General features: G+C 42.7%; 1 protein-coding gene across 1 annotated transcript in view; it reads left to right on the top strand.

Moving 5' to 3' along the window:
- The first annotated feature begins 8,248 nt into the window (after positions 1–8,248).
- Positions 8,249–17,552, top strand: part of LOC147009537 (uncharacterized) — a 43,188-nt gene continuing 33,884 nt past the window's right edge. Inside the window, exons 1-4 of the mRNA XM_085861196.1 lie at positions 8,249–8,531; positions 10,879–11,019; positions 15,121–15,183; positions 15,287–15,427. Coding sequence (XP_085717322.1) covers positions 8,438–8,531; positions 10,879–11,019; positions 15,121–15,183; positions 15,287–15,427 — 439 coding nt within the window. The 5' untranslated portion in view covers positions 8,249–8,437. The remainder of the gene's footprint in view (positions 8,532–10,878; positions 11,020–15,120; positions 15,184–15,286; positions 15,428–17,552) is intronic.

Here is a 17,552-nt window from a genome sequence, read left to right as displayed (position 1 = left end):
ACTACCCTCTTAATTTAATCCATTTCAATCCCTCCCATCCTCATTCCATTCAAATCCTTTTTCTTATCCTTCTTCCCCCTGTACCTTTCCACAGTACAAACCATACACACATTACATTAAACCGACACAAAGGCACGTTAGCGCTGCCGTCCCTGATGGCGAGTACTGCAGAGTTGCTGAAACCTGCGGCGCTGCCAAGATGGGATGTCACACTGCGGCAAAGGAGTGCCAATCAAGACAAGACACAAACAGGTACGAGGTGTGACCACCTTTCACCATTCCGCCCTACCTCACCCAACCCCAACAAAAAGCCAAGACAAACCAGCGATCGGCACTGACTGACACACCAAGGATTTGACCAAGGCCCAAAACTGCCTGACTTCTGCCTTCCTGTCTGGGAAGGGAGAAAGAGGCATTGCGCTGGGGTGAGACCATGAGGGTGAATGGCAGAATGATCAACATAACATATGTAATAAATAGATGGGAAGTTATACCCCAGTAATTTGCTGCACTCGATAGCTAACTTCCCACCGATGGTTTTGCTCAGCCGTACATAATAAGTAGGCAGGGTGGGAAGTCGAGAGCGCGGTTCCCCAGTTGGGACAACTAAATCAGCGGTTCCCCAGTGAGGGCCTTGCTAAGTTAAGTTGCCTCAACCAGCATCAACGGTTGCTCAGCAACCCATCAGGCCATCAGACCCACCCCGAACCTGAAACAACATATTGATATTTCAAGTCTTTCAAGAGTTGCCTCAATTTCAAAACATTGTGTTGGATGATGACAAAACCAGGTAAATGAGTGAGGTGGATGACAACAACAAACCAATTTCATTCTGGTTCAGATCCGGCCTATCAGAAGGATACAAAACGTAAACTGTTCAGCCTGGTTGATTGTATGCACTCTTCCAAGTGCCGTTCTCGTTCATCTCTGTTTCGTTATTCTAATTACCCCAAATCTATCCATGCAAGAGAATTGTGCAAAGTTTTGGGCTGTTTTATGTTCCCTTCTGTCTTGTCTTCTGAACATGGCGGTGATGGAAGTTGAGGCGAGGACCGGATGTCATTGTGGACCTGAAGACTGGTTGTGGATGCAAATCTCCACTCGTCCACACTCTCATGGACTCTTCTCAGCACGCTTTCCATGAGATCATCATCTTCCCATAATTATTCGTCTTCTTCCAGTTTCACCGGAGGAGACTAGAGGTTTGTTCTCCGTTTGTCCGTCCGTCTCACCTGTGGTTTTGCAGACTTTTTTCCCCTTACCCTTTAATATGCTCAACTGAAACTTGGTACATGTCTTTATTATGATAAGTTTCAGAATAAGTTCAAGTTTCACGGCGTTTCGTCTTTTTTTTTTCACAGAGTTATGTCCTTTTTAGACTGAGAAAATATCACTCGTTATGCATGGGTCAATGTTCACGTGCCCTGATGCCACCACAGCTTTACACCCATTGGCTGAACAGCTGGCCCGACTCCACCCCAATAAAATCATGCTCCACCATTGTATGAAGCAGCACAGATTGGCAGGCCTTCGGCCTTCGGCCTGGGTGTTACAATTCGTCCACGGCCCAGTACAATTGGAATGATACCACGTATATCACCACGATGTATATTTTAGATATATATTTCACATAAGCCATACACACGTTTTTGCTTCCTCCACGTACATCGGATTATTTTATATATGAAATTGGCCGATGAGCGGAATATGGTGTGATAGAGAGATTCTTCTTCTTCATTTTCGGTTCCCGTTTCGGCACGAGCGTGCGTTAAACCTAACGAATGTTTATCTCTTGGACATTCATTGGGACCGGTCGGGACATGTACGTATTGCAAAGCAATTCCCGCTCTTGTCTTTTTTTTTATGCCTGAAGACACTTGTTTGAAAACTTTGCACTTGGTATCTCCTTTGAGTAAACCAACTCAGTTCGCCCAATCCCTCCCCTCCCCTCGCCACCATCGAAAAGACAACTTTTGAAGCCAAATCAAATTAGTTCATCAGATCTTTAATGAGAAGCACTTCCTCAACATCGTTTACCCTTTCTGATCTTGTGCTGCTTTTAGAAATCCTGTTTGATTTTTAGCCACATTGCATAGCGAACGCTGGCTCTAAGAGAGCTCCGCGTTGTTGTTGTTGTTGTTGTTGTTGTTGTTGTTGTTGTTGTTGTTGTTGTTGTTGTTGTTGTTGTTGTTGTTGTTGTTGTTGTTATTCTTCTTCTTCTTCTGGTGAAGACAAAACCTTTCTGGGGGTGAGAATAGGGAGTGAAGTAGGCAGGGAGGCTACATGGAGGTACCTGATGCCCTGAGGCATCTGATGCCCTGGGGGTACCTGATGCCCTGGAAGCACTCGATGCCCTGGAAGCGAGCATAGCAAGGAGATTGACTGGTGGAATGATGCGGCTCTTGAACACATTTGTCCTTGTTTTTGATGTAATGATTTGTTTGATTTTAGAAACTGTGCACACTTGATGTTGGTTATGGATGCAGTCCCAACACGAATTACCCTCCTCCGACTGGCATTCTGCTTTAGTCGTTTTTGTTATTTCATCGTTTTTGTATCGCATGTGGCAAAACGGGTGTTCCCAGAGTTGAAGTAACATCCATGATCCATGGCAAACGCCTCTTTACCTGTAATGGAGCTCTCCAGGTTGGTAAAGGTTTCAAACTGATTACGAAGTGCAGAACAAAATTCGCCCCATGATGCGGCCTTGTCCATCTTTTAGCTTTATCTGTAGTCAGGGACATATTTACCCAAGGGCAACCGTGGCACGTGACCCAGGGCCTTCACCACCCAACACATGCCAGACAATCGTTATGCCTTCCATTTCAGTTTTCCCTTCATATCAGTGTAAAACAAGGATTATCAAATATATATTGAAAGGTTGCAGCCGATAGCGATCACGGGTCTTGAGAAGACCGTAGCACGTATGGGGCTCAGGCCTCGAATAACTTCTTTCCCCCGAAGCGATCGATCATGTTGTTTTGTGAAGGTAATGTTGAGGTTATATTTATTTTTCCGGATACGATCCTCTTCTTGGAAGTGTAGTTGTTGTGAAGGTAATGTTGAGGCTAATGTTTCTTTTTCCAGATGCAATCCTGTACAATGGTGGTAATAAAAGACCGCAAAAACGCTCATGAAATTATGTATTTTATCCAATAATATAGATCGTGGAGCCTGCAATGTTCTTCAGGCAATTATATCAAATGTAGGATTGAATCGGGGTGCTACAGAATAAGATATGAGAGTTTATGGTGCCATCAATGGAAAAAGGTTGAGGACCACTGCTTTACTTTATCGGTCATGGCAGAAAGGACCTCCACCACCATAAATCTGGTGCTGTCTGCAGTTGTTGTTGGTCAGTTACACATGTGACAGTAGTTGAATTCCTGTGGTGTCATGACTGGCTCGTTGCTCATTCTCCTGTCCAGTCGTGATTCACTTCAAACTCTTTATAGGGAAGGTTAGGTCAGGTCAGGTGTGGGAGCATCCACTTTCCGCTGGTACTCCAGGGGCCTCCATCTAGCCATCCCCCAGGCAGATGCCTGGCCCATCCCCATCTCCGTGAGATGCCGATCAACCTGCTGCAACCACGAGGCACGTGGTCGGCCCATTGCCCTCCAACATTCATGACACTCCCTCGCTGAGAGAATCTGGTGAGCAGGATCAATGTCAGGAAAACGAGCCACATGTCCATACAGCAACAACTGATGCTCACGGATTATGCAGGTAACAAATTGCATTTGAGTCTCTCCCAGTAACCACTTGTTGGACACAAAGTCTGACCAGCGATAGCCAAGGATTCTCCGAAGAGACCTGGAACCAAAGGAATTAAATCTCCATCTCAGATCCCTGGTCAGAGTCCAAGTACCACCACATCTCACAGCACTCTCAGTACCAGAGTAGAGTTCAGACATCAGATCGATCAGTTTTGGTGGCACCCCACGAAGACCAATAATCCTCCAGAGGGCATCCTGATTCACTGAATCGAACGCTTTACAGAGATCAGCATAGGCTGCAAGCAGCCCCTGTCGAAACTCTCATCTGCGTTCGGTGAGGACCCGAAGAGCAAGGATACGGTCAATCGTTGACCTCTTTGGTGTAAAGCCTGATTGCTCTGGGCGCTGGTGGTCAAGCAGATGGTGGCGAACCCTATCAAGAATTATCCGAGCAAAGACCTTGCCCGGCACTGAGAGCAGCGTCATCCCTCGGAAGTTGTTGCAGTCTTGGCGATCACCCTTCCCTTTCCAGAGAGGGACAATAAGGCCCCTCTTCCAGTCAGTTGGGATGATGCCTGCGTTCCAGACAGCACAGAACTGCATGCAACGACAAGAGTGCAGCATTTCCACCAGCCTTGAGAAGTTCAGCATGGATGCCAAAGATCCCAGGAGCTTTACCCCATTTCAACCGGTTCACCGCAGCTTTTGTTTTCACAAACGAAGGTGGACCACAGTTGATTGGAGGGTCAGCAACATGGATTGTAACACCCCTGACATCCAACGTGACAGCTGGTGGATCAGCCTGGTACAACCGCTCAAAGTAACCAGCCCAGTGGTCCTTCACTTCGGTCTCCTCTGTCAAGAGCCCACCACCTTCCGCTCTAACTGCGGTACATCAAGGGATGGGCTTGAATGAATGCAACGCGCGAATTCCCCTGTAAGCAGGACGAGAATCACTTGACCACAGGTGATGCTCTTCCTCCTCACAGATTCCTCGCACATAGGCCTCCTTGTCCACCATTAGCGCACGTACAGTTTATCGCCTCAGCTCCTTGAACAGCTCAGCTTGGCCATTCAGCCTGGACCTGTGGCTCTGGTCAATGGTATCCAGTGTCCCTTGAGAGACAAAAATCATATTAGCCCTTCGGTGAGTTCCAAGACATCCACCAGCAACATCAAGGATGGTTGTCTTGAAGGCACTCCACAACTCTTCAGGATCTTCCAAAGCACCCAGACTCCTCAAATCTCCACTCGGCTTGTTTGCAAACTCCTCAGTTACCCTTCTCATCCTTGAGCTTGCCAACATCCAGCCTAGGTTGGGATGGTACCATTCTCCTGGATTTAAGGTGCAACTTAAGAGTTGCTACAACAAGCTGGTGGTCAGTATTGAGGAACTGAGCACTCTGGTAGATCCTGCAGTTCTGGATCATCCTCCAGTGACCATCAACGAGAACATGGTCAATCTCCTTTGCCACACCGCCAGCGTTTGAATACCAAGTCCAGCGATGAGCTTGTGGGCGCTGAAATCATGAACCGGCCACCCTAAGTCCATGACTTCTTGCAAAGTCAAGGAACTTAGTGCTATTCTGGTTCATAGTTCCTGACCCATGGGGACCAACACACATCTCATAACCATCTCTTTCAGTTCCAGTCGATGCAATGAAATCCCCCAAGACTAGAAGTGTATCTCATCTGGGGCACTGATCAACCACAGACTCGAGCGTGGCATAGATTGTGTCCTTCACGGTGAGATCACTCACCTCAGTCAGAGCATAAACAGAGACCAGGGAAAGAACACCTAAGGAGTGACGAATCCTTAGTCTCATAATACCCTCGTTGACCGGTGTTACCTCAATTATAATTATCATTGGAGTCAGCTTATTGGACACAACTACAGCAACTTCTTTGGCATGGTAATCATCAGAGCGACCAGAGCAATAGTAGGAGTAACCACCCGCCATGATCTCGCCGCACTCCGGTCTCCGAACCTCAGAGAGTGCTGGAATACCGATGTCCAAACGCTAGAGCTCAGATGATAACAGAGACAGGTGATCATCCTCTCTTAGGGATAGGACATTCCAGGCACCCACCCGAAGGGACTGCCTCAGGTTAACCCAAGGAGACCGCCGTGTGGTGGACGACACCTCAGCACCACCTCGACACACTCTCCCACAATCTGACCCAGGGATGTTACCCCGTGGTTTCCCTCCTGCCATCAAAGATTGGGGGTCCCGAAGGCTTTGCCCCAATCCCGTCATCCGGTGAGCTGCCCTGCGAAGGGAAGCTGCACAAGAGGTACTCCCACGGAGTGGGTTTTCAGATTTCTTTATGTTTCGAGAATGTTTTGTGGAATGAAGGGTCTTACGGTGACCAGAGTGCAAATCCTGCCACCAACCTCCTCATAAGAAGTAACCCAACTGCAGGAGGACGTACACAGACACAGTTGGGCACTAGATATGGATGGCCATTGGCTCACAAGGAGCTCCGCCCTTTGACAGGTTTTGTTTTTAATCCTGCTGGGTGTCCATATCCAAACACCCTCCTCACCAGAAAACCTGGTTGGTGGGGGGGGGGGGCGGTTTAGTCGCCGACAACCCGACCATGAAACAGGTTAGTACAGGTTTACATGATACCTGTTGCAAGTCACAGATCTGATCTGGCCTGACAATTAGAAGAAGGTAGATTTAAGGAGGTTGGAGGAATTTGCACTGAAGTTGGAAAGAAAGAATGATTAAAATGGAAGATGAAGAAGCATTGCAAAATGGTATTAAAAAAATTTGTAGGTCAGAAATTCATTTAAATGCATTGGAGGATGGATGGAGTTCAGAAGAATTTAGAGAATGGAGGAAAGAAGGTGGAATTTTTCGACACGAGAAGAAAGAGAGGTCGAATTGAAATCAAGTTTTTGAAGAGGAGTACAGCAGACAGAGGAAGTCGAAACATTTAAAAACTAGAGTAATTCGACTGCGCGCAGTCCTCAATGGGTATGCCTCTGCTCTCCTGCACAACACTTGAGTATTGACATATTTGACCCTTGACCTTTATCATATCTGGCCCAAAATCTAATCAGTTAATTGCCCAAACTTTACCTTTGTGCCAAGTTTGATGAAATTCTGTCCAATATTTCTTGAGTTCAGGCGTAAACAGTAAAATTTCAGTTTGACCTTGACCTTTGACCCTTGACCTGTATCACATCTGGCCCAAAATCTAATCACTTAATTGACCTATCCTACTTTACATCTGTACAAAAGTTTAATTAAATTTTGTCTTTTATTTCTTGAGTTAGGGCGTAAACAGTGAAATTTCAGAGTTTTACCTTGACCTTTGACCCTTGACCTTTATCACATCTGGCCCAAAATCTAATCACTTAATTGACCTATCCTACTTTACATCTGTACAAAAGTTTAATGAAATTTTGTCTTTTATTTCTTGAGTTAGGGCGTAAACAGTGAAATTTCAGTTTTACCTTGACCTTTGACCCTTGACCTTTATCACATCTGGCCCAAAATCTAATCACTTAATTGACCTGCCTTATTTTACCTTTTTTACCAAGTTTGATGAAATTCTACAATTTGCTTCTTGAGTTATCGCGTAAACGAAAATCCGGACGGACGGACAGACGGGCAACCCGGAAACATAATGCCTCGGGAACCCTTGGTGCGGAAGAATAAAAACCAAAAATTGTTTTTAAGACGAGGGAAGAGGGGGGCAGAGTAAAGGAAGGGTTTGAAGAAAAAAAAAGTCGTGAAGGTGAGTGGTTATTGCCTTCACAATCAAAGTGGGTTTGGAAAGGGAAGAGAAGTCAGAAAGAGGAAGAGTCTGTACAGGGAGTCACGTGGTTGTGGGAGGTGAAGGTGAAAAGGGGGGAATTTTTTTTTTTTTAAATAATTTATGACATGAAACAGAGGGTATAGTTAGGAAGAAATTAAAAGAGTGGTTGAGGTATCGTGGAGAAAATAAAAACACAAGGTGATAAGGAGAAAAACAACAACAAAGTTTATAGGGAAGGTAACTCTGTACTGAGTGGTGTGAGAGCCGATGACTCCTTGGTTCATCCTCAAGGTTTTGAACCACAGCACATCCAAAGATTAAACGCCGCGTTGCTCTGAGTTTGTCATTTGGACCACTGAGGCTGCATCACACCCCGGCGGGGGGGGAGGTGGTGGGAGGCTGCTGTGAGTTTGTCATTTGGACCACTGAGGCTGCATCACACCCTGGGGAGGGGTTTGATGTGACTGTACGTTGGGTTTTGAATGAATTTTTTTTTAAATTCGAACTGATATTTATTTTCACTTTCCGAGTTATTAATTAATTAGCCACTGTTTACTCCTATCCTGATCGAAATTCCATCGACTAAAGCCCTGTTGTTTATAAATAAGTAAATAAATAAATAAATACCTTTTGTTTCAGGAACCTCGACATTGACCTTTCAAATGAAGATGTAGTCGGGAAGCTTTGATTGTCCCATTTTAGTGTTCAAGGTTGAAGGACGAGCCGTGGGTTCTTGATTGCGGTTCGATCAGGGATTTCTTGTTTGTTTTTAGTTTTTAAACAAAACCCGAATATATATTTTTTAAACGAAATCCTCGATCCGCGGCGAATCTGCGGGTTGGAATTGGTGAATGAACTATTTACAGGGATAACTTGAGCGCATTGTCTTTACTCGCACGTTGTTGTTTGTACTACACTGTACTGTACTGTACTGTACTGTACTGTACTGTATGCCATGGACCAAGATCTCTTCGGTGAGGAGCACAGAAAGAACCCTCCGGGATCCACGAGTGTCTGTCCAAACGTTTCTCCCATGGACTGCAGGTCCAGGATCGCTCCAACCGAGGATAACGAGTCGGGACAATAAAAGGCGGTGTATAATCAGAGATAGTGTTATATAAATGAAATGGAGTATTGAATATCGCAAACGTTTTCTGAATCAAATCGATGTGAAAAACGGCATTGAATAAGATTCACCATATATTTTAAAGTGAAGAAGAAGATTCAGCTACGTGTATGTAGGTGCATCACGTGATATGATACGTTGTGTGTACGTGCTCGCTGCGCTGCCGATTGTGTTGGGGGTCGTTCATTAAGGCCCTGTCACACCTTGCCGATTTAGCCAGCGTATGCCTGACGTATGCAAAATTTGGCTAAAACGCTGGCACACGTCGAATACGTTATGGGTAAGTTTGTATACGTTAAGAGCAGGCTGGCATACGTCGTAGTACGCTGGTTTTTTTTCGTAATACACTTGCTTTTTTTTCGTAATACGCTGGCATACGTCTTTGTACGCCGAGGTGTTAGACAAATTTTCCATGCTTGAAATTTTTCAACGTATGTCAGTAAATGACTCACACGTTCCGCATAACGCTGGCCATAAGTTGTAGGCACGTGACGCAATCGTTGACACACGTCGACACACGTTACTTGTAAGTTACTCATAAGTCGAAACACGTCGATGTAATGTTTAGCGTACCCGAAACTTATTTCTAACCTATGAGTAACGTGTTGTAGGCACGTTACGCGATCGTTGACACACATCGACACACGTTACTTGTAAGTTACTCATTAGTCGAAACACGTCAAGGTAATTGTTAGCGTCAGTGTTCCAGACTCCCTGTTTTTTGTTTTTTTCTTCGGTATGACGGTGATGTTGACACTTCAATTTCTAGTGCGGTTCTAATATAACATAATTAATAGGCTGCCGCTCAACGATTTAAATCATAACCGCACTAGAAATCGAAGTGTCAACATCACCGTCATACCGAAGAAAAAAAAAAACCAGGGAGTCTGGAACACTGACGCTAACCATGAGTAACGTGTGTCGACGTGTGTCAACGATCGCGTAGCGTGCCTACAACTTATGTCTGCGTATGCGGAACATGTGTCGTACGTCGAAGTTTTCAACATGCTGAAAATTTCTCGACGTACTCTTCATATGACGACGTATGCCAGAAAACTACGATGTATGCCAGCGTGCTCTTAACGTATACAAAACTTACCCATAACGTATTCGACATGTGCCAGCTTGGTTCGGCAAATTTTTCATATGTCGGCATACGCTGGCTAAAACGTCAAGGTGTGACAGCGGCTTCACACTTCGATGTCTAGTCCAGTTATGATTTGAATCATCGAGCCGCAGCCAATGAATAGCCTACGACACGTGATCGTCGGCGATACGCTGCCGCGCTATGCATAAGTTAGACTATCGTTGGGCATAGGTTGTGAACGCCAACAACACACTCAGCATTCATTGGTATAAGTTATCTATATGTGATTAAAACGTTCTGTCTACGTTACTAACACGTTATGCATACGTCCAACACGTTATTATACGCCCAAAACTAAAAAAAAACATCAATAGTTCAGCGTACGCCAGCGTTTTACATACATTTTGAGACCTTGCCATACGCTGGCTAAAACGTCAAGGTGTGACAGGGCCTTTACGGGTTACAACGTAGACTTCCGGATAGTGATGACTTACTGTATTCTAATAATTTCTCGGTTTCTTATGCGCATTTATAGATAAACACAATGGCCCAATCCAGTCGTCGTTTACGAGAGAGAAGGAACGGCCTGTGTGTTTGTTTGAAAGTTTTTTTTTATCTTGCCAAAACGAAGTTTTTGCAAGATATGTTAGTCAGCTTGTATGTTTTTTTTTTTTTTTGCACGTACAGCCACGCACGAGTGAAGGAACGGCCTGTGTGGTTGTTGTTTCTGGCACGCAGTTTGAAAGTTTTTATTTTATTTTTTGCACATACGGGCACGCACTAGTATTTTAGATTGTGGAAGTAAAGGTGGAGTATGAGTTCATTGATGATTCCTCATCACTTGTCGAAAGGACTTAAGAACAACAATGTATGTATGTATCCATGCTATGGTGTGTACGTACGTGCATTCTGTGCTGTCGATTGTGTGGGGGGCATCGTTATTGCTTGTTTAGCGGTATCCCCTATCGGACATGACACACAGGCTCGCCGACACCGAGCTCCTTTTATATTATAGATTGTGGAAGTGAAGGTGGAGTACGAGTTCATTGATGATTCCTCCTCGCTTGTCAAAATGACTTAAGACAACAATAATAATAAAAAATGACAATTTTCAGTGATTTGGTATAATAACACAAATGCCTTCCTGAGTAAGAAACAATTTGTCAAATGGTTTGCAGGTGAACCTCATCTGGGGCTGATGGAAACTTTCCAAAGTTGTTTTCAGATTTCCCAAGATGCTTTGAGCAATGAGCATGTAAAGCAGGAACCATGTGATTCTCCCCCCATGGAGTCCAGAAAAGCTTCTCAGCTGCTCGAGGGTAAGCCGAGCTTCGTAGAGAACACATCACACTATTCACTTTTTTGTTAAGTGGATGGTACTCAAATCGTACATACCCCATGCAGTCTTGAGGATTTGGTGCGAGTGAAATCTTTTGTTTTTTTTGTTTTTTTCTTTTGATCCAATATGGCTGCCAGACGACGTGACCGATGACGTCATCTTTATTAAACCATACTTCCCATCGGTAATTGATGAATTAGTTAAATTTTGCAATGATTGGTTAAGTGGTTTCTCCTACGAGGATTTTGAAAGATTTTCCCTGAGATCCAATATGGCTGCCAGACCACGTGACAGATGACGGTCATTTTAATGCAAATCCTGTTCACATTTCAAGTCGATCGGATGAAAATTGAGGATTTCAGAAATTTGGTCTTTGTTGAATTGCACTTAATTTATCCTTGCAAGATAATTGTACAAGGTGATGGGCAATTTTATGGTAACTTCTGTCTTGTCTTCTGCACATGGCGGCTATAGGAGTTGAGGCAAAGACTGGATATAAAAAAAACAGCAAAAAGCTTATTGATTTTGAGGTCAAAAGGTCAACATAGGCCAACTTTCTAAAATTGTCAATTTTCATTTTCAACCATCAATTATTTTTGAGGTTAACATCGGCCAAAATGTCAACATAGGGCAAAGATCAACAACTTTGGTGAAGTTTCTAACATCCTCAATTTTCATCGGAACGACATATTTGCATATCATGCCACTGAATTCCAAATCAAATATTTTTGAGGTATTTGGCCAACAACATCGGCCAAAATCTCAACATAGGCAAAACGTCAATAACTTAAGTGGAAATTCTAAAATCCTCAGTTTTCAACCAATTGATATGAAATTTGAACAGGATTTGCATGTCAGTCGACTGAATTCAACCACCAATTATTTTTGAGGTCTAAAGGTCAAAAGGTCAACACAGGCTCGATTTCTGAAATCGTCAATTTTCATCCAATTGACGTGAAATTTGAACACGATTTGCATACGCGGTCAGTGAATTCAACCACTAATTATTTTTAAGGTCAAATTTGTTTAAAGAACTTCACAAGTATCATGATCTGCATAATGTCTTTCTTGTTACTTGCAAAAGTGAAGATTTTTCTATTATTATCTTGCCAAAACAAAGTTTTTGCAAGATATGTTAGTCAGCTTGTATGTTTTTTGTTTTTTTTGTCTGTAATCACGTATCGATCACTCTGCAGAGCACAGTTATCATTGGAAATTTTTGTAACTTCGCATATCAGAGTCCTATAGAGGTCCCTTTCAGCACATAAAATTTTCAAGGTCAAGGTCACTTTGTCGCAAATCAGTGGAGTCGACGAAACCCTTATTTTTTGAGTAATTTTGATCGGATCGTCTTCAAACTTCATGGGAATATAGTTCATGGTCTGGTGCTCAGCTGATTAATTTTTGGTGGCAATCGGCCTTGACCTTCATGGTTAGCGCTGGAGGTCGAAAGTTTTTGACCCCAAGGTCAAATTTTGAAAACTTAGGTACCATATCGTGTAATACCTCAAATTGAACACCTTGATGAGTGCTTTCTAGATATGTCAAGCTTGAGACATTATGACGTCATTTGGTGACGTTATGAGGAAAACGCATATTTTTCATGGTTACTCTGAAGAACGATTCTCATCGGAATCTCTCGTAGGCAGATATTCCTCAAGGAGTTACTCCTGGTGGATAGCAGCTCTGTTTCACCTCAGTGTGACCTTAAAGAAGTCACACGTGGTCACCTTTTGGCAAGATGGGTGACATTGGTTTTTTTATTTTGGTTGGTCAACTTATTTTGACTATGTCTGTCTGTTACTTGCAAAATTGAGGATTTTTCAAGTGCAGTATATTGTTTGGTCAACTTTGTTATTCTGTTTCTCTGCCAACCACCTCCAGGTCACAATTTTAAACCAATCTTCAGAAAACTTTACCACCTTGTCTAGTTCGTCATAAGAAAGAAACCAATTGTTTTTGAGGTCAACATCGGCCAACAATCAACAACTTTGTCAGACTTATAAGATCCTCAATTTTCATCCGATTGATTTGAAATTTGAACCAAATTTTCATACCAAGTCACTGAAATCAACCACCAATTGTTTTTGAGGTCAATGTAGGACAAAAGGTGAACAACTTAGGAGGTAACTTCTAAAATCCTCAATTTTATCTGATTGACTTGAAATTTAAATAGGATTTCCATATCTGGTCATTGCATTCAACAAAGTTATTTATTTATTTATTTATTTATTTATTTATTTTTGAGGTCAACAGAGGCCAAAAGGTCAGTTTGGGCTGAATTTTCTAATATCTTCAATATTCATCTGATTGACTTGAAATTTGAAGACCATATGCATACTGGCATACTGAATTCAAGTAGCAATTTTTGAGGTCGGCATCGGTCAAAAGGTCAACATAGGCCAGGTTTCTAAAATTGTCAATTTTCATCCAATTGACTTGAAATTTGAAGAGGATTTACACATCAGGTCACTCAATTCAACCACCTATTAAATTTGAGGTCAATATTGGCAAAAAGGTCAACATATGCCAAAATTTCTAAAATTGTCAATTTTCATCCAATTGACTTGAAATTTGAATAGGATTTTCATGTCATCTCACTGAATACAACCACCAATTATTTTTGAGGTAAGCATATACTAAAAACGTCCACATAGGCCAAAGGTCAAAAACTTAGGTGCAATGAAATGTTCAATTTTCCTCCGATTGACTTGAAATTTGAACAGGATTTGCATATCAGGTCAATTAATTCAACCACTAATTATATTTAAGGTCAAAAGGTCAACACAGGCCTAAATTCTAAAATTGATAGATAGGACTGAAATCATATATATATATATACATACATACATACATACACACACACACACACACACACACACACACACACACACACACACACACACACACACACACACACACACACACACACACACACACACACACACACACACACACATACACACATACACACATACACACATACACACATACACACATACACACATACACACATACACACATACACACATACACACATACACACATACACACATACACACATACACACACCCACATCTCTCACCTGTGAATGGAGGGAATAGCCAATCAGCTCTCACCGAATCAACTAAACCCAGGTGGATAGGTTTATACAAGTTCTTATTTAAGCGCCTTTTCTGTTGGGAGCGCCTTCTTCTTAAAAAAAAAATTCTGGAAGTTGCTGCATTCTTATTTAGTTATCTGTTTGATGTCACTGATTCCATGAATTCCGTCCATTTTCCGCTATTGTGGAAAATCACTGGCTCTATTATTATCTATATTGACCAACAGAAGGTCAAATAATCAGGTTTCCTTTTCCTATTCAGTTTCAAATCAATATTTTTGAGGAGAATGAAAAGTAAACACTTGTTGTCCAGAGCTGTACTTGCAGAGCCTACCCGTCGTTTTGCTGACAAACCAATTAGTCGTCCAATTTGACAAAGATTTTGGTGAGGAGAAGGAAAGGAAGCCAGATTTACCCATGTTTAGAGGGCTTTAACCCCTCACCCTCATCCAACCCCCCCCCCATGCTCCTTCCCTCACATCCCCTGCCCCCCCCCCTCCGTTCATCCTGATGTCCCTTCCTGCTAGAAATGTCTCATACACGATGACAGGCTTTGACATGCTCCTCCATTTTTTTCGTGGGTGGGTGGGGGAGGGGTGGAGAAAGCTCAGGGAAAAATTTACTCATGCGGAGTGCTTTAACCTCAGCGTTGCCCAGGTAAAAAAAAAAATTGTAATACCCTCTGCCACCACCACCAGGTGGCGTTACATGGCACACATTCACATAGATAATTTATGCCTCGCCCCCCACACCCCTACGTGAGGCCACGGCCACATAGCCTATGTTACCCCCCACACAAAGTTGTATTTGTACCATGAGTTTGGACGTTGTAACTTAAAGGATGTGGTTGTTCAAAAGGAACATAGGACAGACACAGACACAAAGAGACAATGGTGTTAAGATACCTAGATTGTGATTTTTAATTTCTTCAGAAGTACTATTTAAAGTTGAGGTTGAATGGGATGTTTTTATTTTCAGATTTTATTATGGAAGTAAAGGTGGAGTCCGAGTTCATTGATGATTACTCCTCACTTGTCAAAGGTCTGAAGAACAAAAATAATAATAAAAATAATAATCTTCAGTGATTGGTCTAATAACACAAATGCCTTCCTGAGTAAGAAAAAAATTATCCAATGGTTTGCAGGTGAACCTCATCTGGGGACGATGGAAACTTTCCAAAGTTGTTTTCATACTTCCCAAGATGCTTTGAGCAATGAGCATGTAAAGCGGGAACCACGTGATTCTCCCCCCATGGAGTCCAGAAAAGCTGCTCAGCTGCTCGAGGGTAAGCTGAGCTTCATAGAGAACACATCACATTGTTTATACTTGTTTTTAATTATGAAATGATTTTGTTCCAAACTCTGGGGAATAACATCAGTTGAATTGTAGTCAACCAAGAGGGTTTGTTTATCTTCATGAGACAGGGATATTAGTAAGCCCCGGTGGAACTTAGTCCAAAACGGGGGATTATGGATTTGGTCTTGATTTTCATGTCCGTGCGTGGGTGTGTGCGTCCGCAACCATATCTCAGACCTGCATGGACCGATTTTATTCGTACTTGCCACAAATACATCATATGAGGGTACACATATGCACATCATTTTTTTTCGACAACAGATCCAGGATGGCCGATTGGCGGCCATTTTAGTTGTAAAAAAACCCGATTTTGAACATGTCCTTAAAACCATTTCTCCGACACGTATTTACCAAATGTGTTCAAACTTGGCACACAGGTAATGAATGATGGCTTACCTAAGCATGTCATTTTAATTTTTTTTGAGATCACATCCAAGATGTCTGACTGGCAGCGATTTTTGTTACTTAAACGTGTTCCCAACCATTTCTCTGACATGCGTAGTCCGATTTTGTTCAAACGTCACACGAGCACAGGACACGATGGCATGCAGTTGCACCTAACTTTATTTTGCGATCTGATCAAAGATGAGCGACTGGTAGACTGGCGGCCATTTTAGTTGAAAATAAATATGAGGTAGCCATTTAACTCAATACAGCAAAATTACTAAAACAATGGGGGCCATGACATTTAATGTCTTTTTTTTTCCTTGTTGATTATAAAATACCCAGAAATCTTTCTGTACTTTGTACTTCTGGCCTTCACTCAGAATTGTTCAGACACATGAAGCTAACATTTGAAAAGTCTGCTTCGCAAATACACACTTACAAAGTATTCACACCCCTCGACTTTTGTCACATTTTGTTGTGTTACAGCCTGAATTTAAAATAGATTAAATTAAATTTTATTTGTCACCGATCTCCACAAAATATCCCATAACGACAGTGAAAGCATATTTTTTGAGAAATTTTTGCAAATTAATTACGAAGTAAAAGCTGAAATGTTTTGCGTCAATAAGTATTCAGCCCCCTGAGTCAATACTTTGAAGAAGCTCCTTTGGCGGTGATTACAGCTTCGAGCCTTCTTGGATACGTCTGTATCAGCTTTGCACTTCTGGATTTGGGGATTTTCTCCCATTCTTCCTTGCAGATTGACTCAAGCTCTGTCAAGTTGAATGGGGAATGTCAGTGAACAGCAATGTTCAAGTCTTTCCACAGATTCTCAATAGGATTCAAGTCTGGGCTTTGGCTGGGCCACTCAAGCACTTTCATGTTCTTGTTCTGAAGCCATTCCAATGTTGCTTTGGCTGTATGCTTGGGGTCATTGTCCTTTTGGAACGTACATTTTCGCCGCAGTCTCATATCTTTTGCACTCTGAAGCAGGTTCTCCTCAAGGATTGGCCTTTATTTGGCTCCATTCATTGTTCCCTTTATCCTTACAAGTCCCCCAGTCCCTGCTGCTGAAAAGCATCCCCATAGCATGATGCTGCCACCATCATGCTTCATGGTAGGGGTGGTGTTAGATGGGTAATAATCTGTGCTCGGTTTCCGCCAGACGTAGCGCTTTGCATTCAGGCCAGAGTTCAATTTACGTCTCATCAAACCACAGAATATTTTTCTTCATGCTCTCAGAGTCTTTCATACACCTTTTTGCAAACTCCAGACGTGCTGTCAATGTGACATTTTCTCAGGAGAGGCTTCTGTCTGGCCACTCTCCCATAAAACCTAGATTTGTGAAGTACTGCAGAGACTTGTCTTTCTGGCAGGTTCTCCCATCTCAGCCAAGGAACTCTGTCGTTCTATCAGAGTGGTCATTTGGTTATTGGTCACCCCCCTGACCAAGGTCCTTCTTGCCGAGTTGTTCAATTTGGTCTGATGGCCAGCTTTGTATGAGTAGTTCCTATTCTTTCCATTTCCTAATGGTGGAGCTCACTGTGCTCTTGGAAATTTCAACAATCTCGAAATTGTTTTATACCCTTCCTCAGATCTATGCCTCTTCACAATTCTATCTCGGAGTTCTACAGACAGTTCCTTGGACTTCATGGTGGTGTTTCTGC

The sequence above is a fragment of the Eptatretus burgeri genome, chromosome 17, assembly GCF_056783735.1.
Source record: "Eptatretus burgeri isolate ZD-2024b chromosome 17, Ebu_testis_v1, whole genome shotgun sequence".
Classification (NCBI taxonomy): Eukaryota; Metazoa; Chordata; class Myxini; order Myxiniformes; family Myxinidae; genus Eptatretus; species Eptatretus burgeri.
This window is presented reverse-complemented; position numbering and strand designations above follow the sequence as displayed.